We start from the raw sequence: 11,014 nt of genomic DNA, 5'->3' as shown, positions 1-11,014 counted from the left end.
CAGGGCCATTGCACGCAGAGGTTGCAGCATAGTAAAAGCCGTCCAACACTCTAGCCCACCTGCTGATCCTCTATGTGGGTAGTTAAGGTAGACGGTTCACTAAGGTTCATAACCATGGCCATTATCTTCTGTAGGCAGTAAGGGATAGACGATGTGCATATAAGTTTGTCACGACCGCGCCACGAGGCATGAAAGGACTCCATTAATAAATGCCTTTACTATTGTGTGTATTTTTAGACTGACAAAAGTTGCACCAGAAATGAGAGAGGCATCATGACAAATACTATAGTTTATGTTGAGATAAAATGGCAGTACAAAAATACAAAAATAAGTAGATACATTTGTCATTCAAATTTCACAGTAGGAACACAGGTACATGAAATTGAGTTCTATTTACAAGAAACTAGTGTAAATTGTTCAAAAACAGTTTTAGTTTTAATTAAAAATCTATTATATCATCTAGAATAAATGGGTGGGCAGCACTATTCATTCATATCACAATAACCAATAGCTATTTGCAAATAGCTATCTGCCCATTTGGTTCAAATAGCCACTAGTACTTAAACGTTGAACAGATACATTCGGCTGTGAGTTAACTTTGAGTAAATTAATGTAATTTGGCATTATCATGTTTTCAATTTGATAAGGCTAACAACATTTGTCAGATTTTGCAGTTACACTATAATACAGTGTATTCAACAACCTGAATGGCATTATATTGGTCTCATACTACCCACAAACATACAAAATAAACAAAGCCAAGACTTCAACAGTGGAGGTATTGTAAAGGCTTGGGGTTGAACCAACAGTCTAATAAAATGGCTGCACACTGAACTAAACTGTTCATTTGAGTGATCAGTGGGAGGCTTATACATTTTATTGGGCTCCAGCATAAACAGTTTCATACTCTGTGCAAGCAGAGTTAGAGGAGACATACTGTGCACTTTTGTTTTGGCTAAGTCTCTCATCACCTCCAAACAAACAGCAGTTACCCTGTTTTGCTTGGAGTGAATTGAAACAAAATATATTGTCATCCTCTAAATGTGATATCCAGTATCCAAACAAATTGAGTTTTTTTTGTCATGCTGCTTTTAAGGGGACAAAGCACTTTATTTAGGAATATGAAAAATACACAAAAAATAAAAATAACTTGCCAAAATAAAAGAATGTACCTTAAAACAAAATACAATAAATACAGCTGACCTATTGATATATGGATTTGTATACAGGGTCAAAACATAAATAGAACAGATTTGATACCTTTTTCAATAAATAGTAGCAGTATTTACTTACAATATACACATATTTTCCAATACTTAAAGCCCCCTACATATTTCTCCACAGTTTCATGAGCAAATCATCCTATTTAACATACATTGCATGCATCATCAAATACAGTATTGGTTTCCTTTTGGAAGAACAAACTGCTACTTCCAACGGGTTCCCTCATATCAAATGTATCATTGTTCTATGTACAGGGGGTAGGGATGGAGGGGATAAGTGATTGTAAAAAAAGTAGTCAACATAAATCAGAACTTGGTGAGTGAACATCGGGACAATGTTGGTTCACCTATCGAAGGTGATCTCTTGGAAATCTTCGTACCGGGTGGACTAAGCTAAGTCTAGTGCCAGGTGGACTGAAGTACCAGTTGGACCACACAAGAACTGTCCCTTTAGAGTGAATTCTCCTCACTGCCCTCCAAAGCCAGGGTGTTTCTTGGAACACCTGATAGAGAGGACACAAGACAAAACACATCCAACACATGCCAAAATATCTAAAGTTAGAAAATCCATTCAATTTAGGTTGTTTATTAATTTATTGATTATACTTAGGCTATGTGTTGACAGATCAGGAACGGTGAAGGGGATTTACTAGTGCAGTTGCCATAGTGACGCACTCCAATGGAGCGCCCCAGGAAGCAGGTGGCTCTACGGAGGTGGCAGGAGCTGGGGTAGGTGATGTTGTCGTTGCCACAGATAGGCATCTCGGACTTCAGCGGTATTGGGCAGGGGGTTGTGCGGCACATGACACAGTGGGCACTGTTAGTCTGATCTGTCACACAGGTGTGGGTACCTGGGCACACCACATTGGAGCAAGACTCTGGACAGAACATGAACATAGAGCATAGAGCATTAGTAATATAGTATTGCTACAAAGGAATACTGATTTGAATCCAATAATGTGTGTAATATTGCTGCAGTAGCACAATTAGTATTTGAAATAACCAAACTGCTGACATGCAAGATAACTCTTGAAGTACAGGCGTGTCCTCACTTTTGCATTCTCCCTGGTACATGACCTCCAGATCAGGGTGTCCCTTACAGCGGGCCATCAGGAGGACACACTCGTCACGATAGGAGTTCCCATCGCTGCCACACACAGCATGCTTTTTGGAGATGTTAGTGCAGTCGGGAGAGCACGCACACTGAGGACGTCCAGCCTTCAACGTACACACCTTCCCTGGGCCGCAGTTCACACCATCACAGGTCTCTGCAAAACATAGAGTAAAAAGTCAGTATTACTGTCGAAGCATTTACTCATCTTAAATGGTCTGTCGTTAAGTGATCCATATCCACCGCTGCTTAAGATTCATTCTCAACAAAACAGAACACATTTCTGAAAACTTTTGTCTTTAACCGCAGCATGATTTAGCCAGCAAAACATTTACAATAAACGCATATTTTGTTTATGGTCATACACAAGGATGTCAAGTCTGTAAGAATGTGTCTGAGGTTGTGCCTGTTTCCATGACTGTAGGATCCCTGTAATGATGAAAGCAGGGCTAAGTCTTAGATGGATGGAAGGGTGTTTGAGCAGACCAACCAGTTCAAAGGCCTGTCACTGGGTATTACAGGCTGAGAGATGTTGCAGGAGGAACCGTTGACTCTCCAAGGCCCAGCCTGGTCAATAGGAAGTCACCCAGTACTGTAACCCTAAAACAACACAGACATACCATCGCCACCTTTCAACAGGCTTCTCAGGACCTGTTTGATCCTAATAGAGAGTGATATTCAGACCTGATCCTGTAAAAAGCAGCACTTTATTGCCTTTCTCTGCGAGCGCTTGCTTTAATATCCTGCTATTCTCCATCTCCAAAGTGGCCAACTCTGATACCTCTGGATTTTTCACACGAGTATCAGATTCATCCCCATTCCTCCCAGGGAAATCCCCAAAAAATCCCTTTTTCTGTTATGTTTTGCTCCGGTTCACTGGCAGCTCGTTGCAATTCATATACGTTTTCACAAATCAATGCAGATTTAAATATAGGTCAGACATGGAGCACTAGTCAACACTCAGGAATGCTTTGAAGCACTGGAAATCAGTAGCCCCAATGGGGAGGATCAACTGTTGGGCCCAGTCTGACTCTGACAGGCAGTACTATGATAATAGACCAGCACTTCCCCGCAGTATCACATGTACATTGATGCTGTAGTTTTGTTCTTTCAGTCTGCATAATGATCCAGATAGTGCTCCACATTATGAAAAACAGACGTCTGGGCATGTGGCAAACATTTCTCCTGTGGTAAACAGAAATTCATTTTTGTATTCTCTGAGGGGAGGCAGCCAGGCCTGTGTCTCAGCCATCATTGGGAAATAATTTATGCAGAGTGAAAAAGAAGAGGGAGGAGGAGAAGGAGGAGGGTTATTGTCCATTTATTTGATTATTTCGATTTTATTCAATTGCACTGCAACTTGCAGGGACATTTTGTGGACCAGTTCCAAGGTGGGATGGACACACCTCTCGATATATGCCATACAGTGCCTTCAGAATGTATTCATACCCCTTGACATTTTTCAATTTTTTTTACTTTACAGCCTTATTCTAAAATGGATTAAATCATTTTTTCTGCTCATCAATCTACACACAATACCCCATAATGACAAAGCAACATTTTTGTTAATTTATTAAAAATTAAAAACTGAAATAATATACAGTATTGGTTTCCTTTTGGAAGAACAAACTGCTACTTCCAACGGGTTCCCTCATATCAAATGTATCATTGTTCTATGTACAGGGGGTAGGGATGGAGGGGATAAGTGATTGTAAAAAAAGTAGTCAACATAAATCAGAACTTGGTGAGTGAACATCGGGACAATGTTGGTTCACGTATCGAAGGTGATCTCTTGGAAATCTTCGTACCGGGTGGACTAAGCTAAGTCTAGTGCCAGGTGGACTCATTTTTGTTAATTTATTAAAAATTAAAAACTGAAATATCACATTTACATAAGTATTCAGACCCTTTACTCAGTACTTTATTGAAGCACCTTTGGCAGCTATTACAGCATTGAGTCTTCTTGGGTATGACGCTACAAGCTTGGCACACCTGTATTTGGGATGATTCTCCCATTCTTCTCTGCAGATCCTCTCAAGCTCTGTCAGGTTGATGCACAGCTATTTTCAGGTCTCTCCAGAGATTTTCGATTGGGTTCAAGTCCGGACTCTGGCTGGGTTACTCAAGGACATTCAGAGACTTGTCCCAAAGCCACTACTGCGTTGTCTTGGCTGTGTGCTTAGGGTCATTGTCCTGTTGAAAGGTGAACCTGCTCTGGTTCATCTTTCCCTCAAACCTGACTAGTCTCCCAGTCTCTGCCGCTGAAATACATCCCCACAGCATGATGCTGCCACCACCATGCTTCACCGTAGGGATGGTGCCAAGTTTCCTGCAGATGTGATGCTCGGCATTCAAGCCAAAGAGTTCAATCTTGGTTTCATCAGACCAGAGAATCTTGTTTCCCATGGTCTGAGTGTCTTTAGGTGCCTTTTGTGCCTTTTACTGAGGAGTGGCTTCTGTCTGGCCACTCTACCATAAATGTCTGATTGCTGGTGCTGCAGAGATGGTTGTCCTTCTGGAAGGTTCTCCCATCTCCACAGAGGAACTCTAGAGCTCTGTCAGAGTGACCATCGGGTTCTCAGTCACCTCCCTGACCAGGGCCCTTCTCCCCCGATTGCTCAATTTGGCCGGGTCGGCCAGCTCTAGGAAGAGTCTTGGTGGTTCCAAACTTCTTCCATTTAAGAATGATGGAGGCCACTGTGTTCTTGGGGACCTTAAATGCTGCAGACATTTTTGGTACCCTTCCCCAGATCTGTGCCTCGACACAATCCTGTCTCGGAGCTCTACGGACAATTCCTTCGACCTCATGGCTTGGTTTTTGCTCTGACATGCACTGTCAACTGTGGACCTTATATAGACAGGTGTGTGCCTTTCCAAATCATGTCCAATCAATTGAATTTACCACAGGTGGACTCCAATCAAATGATAGAAACATCTCAAGGATGATCAATGGAAACAGGATGCACTTGAGTGAAATTTTGAGTCTCATAGCAAAGGGTCTGAATACTTATGTAAATAAGGTATTTCTGTTTTTTTATTTTTTATTTTATAAATTTGCTAACATTTCTACAAACCTGTTCTTGCTTTGTAATTATGGGGTATTGTGTGTAGATTACTGAGATGTTTATTTATTTAGTCCATTTTAGAATACGGCTGTAACGTAACAAAAAGTGGAAAAAGTCTAGGGGTCTGAATACTTTCCGAAGGCACTGTAGCTAAATCATTGATGTTTATAGCTTGTCTTTTTACTTGTCTTGTTACTTTTGTCATTCTAGATCACTTGAGGTTATCCACTTATCATTTAAGCACATAATTGATGAGAACATTTCATTATTTACTTTTGCTGCTATCATATAATTATGCTTGTTAATTCAACTAGTTGGTTTATACCTTGTTGTAATCAACAGCATGCTGGAATAGCCTTTATATCCCTTAAAATAAGACTGCTCCATAGAAGTGAAAACATGATCGATCATACAGTAGTTAGCAGGAATGCTACTACATTTTGAAACTAGGATTATATTGCTATTTGGTACATGCTGGCTTCAGCCTTGCTGACACTAATCATCCTCACATGGTTTAAAATAATCCACTACCCTGGCAAGAGATCACAAGGACTTGTTAAAGTGCCACCGCAACCTTAGTTTATAAAAAAGGAATATATCCTTGAGTGAACCTGAATACCCATGGTGAAGGCTTCCAATAGTGGAAGCCACTCAAAACAGCTGTACAGACTTAGATGGAATGACTGGCCAAGATCCACATTTCACAAAATGTAGAAACCTCTGGAAACTAACTTGACTTGGAAATTCCATATGGGTCAAAGTTATCCCAAGAAGAAGACAGGTGGTCTAGTTATAGCCAAATGACCTGCCATTTGGAACTATGATCAAAATGTGACCCCTTAACGTCTTTGCTACATTCATTGCCAGTTATGAGGAGACCAAGTGGACAACCTAAAACCATCTAACTTGTCTGAGGCACCTTTGGTACACTACCAGCGATGGTGGTTTGCCATAACAAGAGTCAAGAAATCAGCATCTACTTCTGTTAGTCAAATGGTTTGAGAAATAGCAAAACACCCGTATTAAAAATAGGGATATGATACTGTAATTTTGTTAGTTGGTTCACAGCAAGTAATTCTGCAAGTTCTACTGCGTTGTTACCTTTGCAGGGTTTGCAGGACACGATTCCCAGGAAGCCCAGTAGGCTGACCTCATTGATAGGCAGACTAGTGTTGGACCAGGCCGTGTCCAGACGGCCCCCGGAGCAGCATTCCTCCCTGCTGACCCCACGCATCAGCACCATGTCACAGCGCTGCTCTTGGCTCTGCTGCAGCCAACACATCCCCGCTGAACACACCACAACAAACACAACAACGGATCTAGTTGGAGTTTTTCTACATCATTTATATACATGATTGACATATTTAAAGTAGATATACTTTGATGTATACAATGGCCTACTGGAAATACAAATAGCCCACTTCAGAGCCATAATATAGATTTATGGCTCTGGCCCACTTGTACAATAGCCAGGACTCTATTTACTTTACATCAAACTGGACTGAATGGACCAGACCAGTCCGTAGCCAGACCTGGCTGACCTCACTGTTCACACGCAATACACTTTAGCAGCATCTAATCCACCAATTCATACAGGAGAATAGAGACCTTTTGCACAATCATGGAGTTTTGTTTAAAGGTTTTAGGACTCATCACTGCCACAATCCATAAACTCTCACGTATTACTTTGTAATATATAAGGTATTCCAACGTCCCTAAATGAGAGAATAAAGTTACTTTGGAATAAACATGCAGTTCTGCATACTAATGCAAACCAGTGATTACGGTAAGTAACAGTTTGCACGTTACACCGTAGTAACACAATGCGCACCTGCACTCTGTAATTCTCAGTATCAAGCAAGCAAACTATGGTTTAACTTGGTTTAATGGTCATTATTCACAAATCATGTCAATCAAGTACTTTCGAATGTTTTAAGCGTTTTAAATTAAGATATCAAAGCTAGACTTCTTAAAGCAAAAATTGTTCCAGAATTATTTCATAATTAGTCTACATATCAAACGTAATTTTTGATAAATAAAATAATACTTTACTCACCATTTACAGTATATCTTCCGAACATTTGACTCAAAGCAACTGTCACACCGAAAAGAGCAATCAAAAAGCCCATGGTGATAATAAAATATTATAATAATTGTCAAATAAAACTTTGGTCAAAACTTTCAAAATGTCTGTTTGTTCTTTTCCAAACGTTTTCAAATAATGTTAACTTGGCAATGGAGAAGTTCGCAGAGTTCTCTCACGTGAATGAATGTGTTGTAAATGAAGGTCGTTCCCCTCTATATAAATATTTAGCCCAGACGAAATTATGCTGCTGGGATGGGCGATGCTCTCAGCCAGTTATAATGCTGGAACAGGGCTGGAATTTACAGTGTTCTACGTGTTCTGCGTTCTGACTCAATTTCCAGACAAGAGACGTCCCCTCACCAGAGTGCATCAGACGCAACTGGACCATGCGTCTTCTGATTACGGTGGTGTTGTGAACGTAGAGTAGGCCTAGCATATTTCGAATAGGTTTAACATATTTTCAAATTATTATATGCGAATAGATAATAACATTTTTTTTCATTCAAATATTTCAAATAATGTAGAAAAACTTCAGAACTTTTCAGTCCATATCATATAGCTTTCAATTGTAGACAATGTTGGCTATAATCAATTACAACAATATCACAATTCTGTTTGATTTGTTATATATATTTTTTTTACTGATAACAGGATATACAGTATGACCTGCAGCTTTGATATAGTCTAGATTGTTTTAAATCTGTAGTGACCATCGTGACATATGAAGCATATTTTCTTTAAACTTGTCTGGCTCTGTTGTCTAGGTGCTGTCTGGTTTAGGTTGCATGTCCTCTCCTCCTAATTGAAATCCACAGAGTGTGAGATGTGATTATGGGAGACTGTTGCTGTATAAGTACATTGTGCTTTGTGGATGTGTGTTGGACTTTTCTTATGGATTAAATCACAAAAAAAATTAAGAAAAGTTCAAGAATTCAAAACATCAATCATTCTTAATTTCCCCCAGTGCAGACATGCCTAATTTCCTCAACTATACACACTATTATTGCAATGTATATGAACCTTAACAATATGCAAAGTTAATCCATATCATCAACTAAGATATGAAGATACATCCAGCCTATAGACAGTCTCAATACCACTAAGTTAGATGTGGTTAGATAAATACCAACATGTTACAGATGGGGTATAAGCCTTTAGCCTTTTTCAATTTTTATGAGAGGACACATTAAAGCTAATAAGTGATAAAATACATTTGTGCCCCCAAGTCAGTCTTCAACAGCAGCAGGGACACCAACACAGAAGAAGCAGAAGCAGATGCAAAGCATCAGTGAGAGCGATGGCAGGTGAGTGTGATGGTTAGGAGGCACTCATTTCACTGATAGAACCCCTACGTGAGAATGTCAGAGTGAGCCTGAGTGTTATTTCGTCAACATGTAGACCTCCATCTATCTTCCATCCCCTTTCTTTCTCGTGTCCCCTATCACCGCCTCTCTTCTGTGGCGTATGATATTGCTTGGGAGCCAAAATTGTGCCAATCTTCCCATCTGTCTGTCTCCGGCTTGTAGTCCCTTTGGTGGTGGAGAAAATTAAAGTAGCATATGCTGTTTCTGTAAGTCGTGGTGAATGATGGTGCCTTCTGTTGCTGTACAGAGATCCCCAGGGCACAGCTGGAATGCTGACCCTGCAGAGTGGTGCAGTGGGTGGGCTGGAGAACTGGGTCACTGCAGCAGCTCACATGGTTTGGATCATTGGGCCACACAGATGAATAGGCTACGGTTTGGCAACCCAGACTAACCACTTTTTATCTCTATGTATCTATGGCAATGCAATACTGGTGTGACATTTCAAGTTGAAGAAATGTTGTAAAACGACATGACTATGTGTAGAATCTAGGGTTTTCTAAAAGTTATATGACTATAGTTTAAGGACATATTCTATCAATCATAATTCTGTTTGTATTTGTCTGTCTTTCTCTGTTTAATGTGTCACTGTATCATTGCTGTGACTATGCATTTGGTCCAGAAAAATATAATTTACCAGTGCTGCCATCAACTGGTGAGTGTTAACATCACATCCACATAAGGGAAAGCTGAATAAAATATGTTTTTATAACTATTAGCATAATCCAATAATTTGTTCACACAGCCTCAGAAACAATAATCACCTGTGATAGTGACATGACAGGGCCCATCTCCCACTAATAAACAACGTTTGAAATATGTTCTACCCTTTTGTGGCTGTGAGACACTGACTTTAATCACAGAGTGAAATTTTAACCCCAATGGTCCTGTGGTCATAGAGAGAAGTTTGCATTGAGGTCAACTCACTGAAACCGTCCTGTTTCTACAAGAAACTACACATTTTGTAAAAATACCGTTTTTAAATATTGTTTTTTTGTACCATAACCAACCTTAGTAGCAGGCAGCCTGCATCGTATGACTTCGTATGATATCGAAAATTGTAACCTCTCGGAGGATCGCATGTATTCCTGTACCACAATTCTTAACTGTTGCTATATTTCCGCATTGTGAATTTCTATGTTTGGAACATAGATAATGTAAACAAGATGGAGGCGTTTCTGACAGCAAACACTTCTTCATAGGCAATCGATGACACCGGTAAATGAGCATACAAGGTAAAGTTGACCTCTTTCAACATACAGACAATATACCCCATACCTGAACATGTAATGCAAAATGACAGGACAGGAAATTAATGTAGCGTTAGCTAACTTAATAGCTTACTAAGAGACAGCTAAATACTAAATCTATAACATTGCTTGGTTTGTGGATGTAACTGCAGTAGATAAGATAGTTAGTTAGCTGGCAAGCAGGCTCGTTGGGGAGATGTTTATTGCACAAGAGTCGGCTGCTACAATGAGTCTTCTCGGAATTGTTATTGTTCCTTTATATGTGTGCCCTTATCGCAAAACAATGAACGATATCTAGCTAACGTTTGCTAGCCTTGCTGTTTCAATATGCTTTGTGTTGTAACTCTAGCCGACTAAACTCACCGATTTACGATGGAGTTGAGCGGCAACTAGTGTGGGCGGACTGGTGCTCCGACCTCACATCTACAATGAAGGTTTTATTCCAAACTATTGATTTAAACACCCAAATAATAGCCAGCAATTACACAGAACAATGTCGTGTGTAATTGCGGGCTAATCTTTGGGTGCTGAAATCACTAGTTTGGGATAAAAACTAGATTGTTTGTTTGGGACGCGGGAACTCCAGTCTTAACTGTTGTCGCCGCTCAAGTCGTGAAATTGAGTTTATTCAGCTATGTTGTAGCTAGTCACGACAGACAGACCGCTGGTTTGCACTTTCTGACCTCACTCACTGACACTGATTATGCTATTCATGGCCTGCTCAGGGGCGAAAATCTGATATCAACTTTGGAGGGACAATTACATAATTTTCTCAAGAGCAATTCCCGGACACCAAAAGTAGTGCTGTAACACATAGCCTACGTTGTAATATGTCAAATGTATATTGAGGAACCATAATTACTACTACTGGATAATTGATAGGTACAGTAGTTAACTGAAGGGTTGTCCCAACTTGTT

The 11,014-nt window shown here is 40.1% G+C and overlaps 2 protein-coding genes across 5 annotated transcripts in view; one reads left to right on the top strand and one right to left on the bottom strand.

The window, feature by feature from the left end:
* Positions 1 to 274: 274 nt before the first annotated feature.
* On the bottom strand, positions 275 to 9,969 carry LOC112244760 (follistatin-related protein 3). Of its 3 annotated transcripts, none has more exons than XM_024412539.2 (5): positions 9,857 to 9,969; positions 6,501 to 6,686; positions 2,276 to 2,491; positions 1,874 to 2,101; positions 275 to 1,726 (listed from the first exon to the last, which is right to left on the bottom strand). In XM_024412539.2, exons 2-5 carry the CDS (start codon positions 6,679 to 6,681, stop codon positions 1,674 to 1,676), a joined length of 678 nt encoding a protein of 225 aa, XP_024268307.1. In that variant the 5' UTR covers positions 6,682 to 6,686; positions 9,857 to 9,969; the 3' UTR covers positions 275 to 1,673. The 3 variants fall into 3 exon arrangements, with proteins under 3 accessions (XP_024268307.1, XP_024268306.1, XP_024268305.1); XM_024412538.2 differs by lacking the exon at positions 9,857 to 9,969 and adding an exon at positions 7,456 to 7,767 and having other exon boundaries at positions 1,830 to 2,101; XM_024412537.2 differs by lacking the exon at positions 9,857 to 9,969 and adding an exon at positions 7,456 to 7,765.
* The window catches only part of LOC112244762 (serine/threonine-protein kinase STK11), a 44,449-nt gene continuing 43,382 nt past the window's right edge, over positions 9,948 to 11,014 (top strand). The window contains exon 1 of one of the 2 annotated variants that reach the window (XM_042323070.1): positions 9,948 to 10,081. The gene's annotated coding sequence lies outside the window, so the exon portion shown is untranslated. The remainder of the gene's footprint in view (positions 10,082 to 11,014) is intronic. The other variant, XM_042323069.1, reaches the window with a different exon arrangement.

This window comes from Oncorhynchus tshawytscha, linkage group LG06, assembly GCF_018296145.1.
Source record: "Oncorhynchus tshawytscha isolate Ot180627B linkage group LG06, Otsh_v2.0, whole genome shotgun sequence".
NCBI classification, from domain to species: domain Eukaryota; kingdom Metazoa; phylum Chordata; class Actinopteri; order Salmoniformes; family Salmonidae; genus Oncorhynchus; species Oncorhynchus tshawytscha.
The sequence above is the reverse complement of the archived record's forward strand: the minus strand, read 5'-3'. Positions and strand labels throughout refer to the sequence as shown.

Excerpts from the sequence above, each read along its gene's own strand:
- LOC112244760 (XM_024412537.2), bottom strand. The coding sequence starts at position 7,528 with ATGGGCTTTTTGATTGCTCTTTTCGGTGTGACAGTTGCTTTGAGTCAA. Across the intron at positions 2,102-2,275 it reads GTACCAGGGAGAATGCAAAA|AGTCTTGCTCCAATGTGGTG; the intron begins GTGAGGACACGC and ends TGTTCTGTCCAG. Across the intron at positions 1,727-1,873 it reads TCACTATGGCAACTGCACTA|GTGTTCCAAGAAACACCCTG; the intron begins GTAAATCCCCTT and ends CCTCTCTATCAG.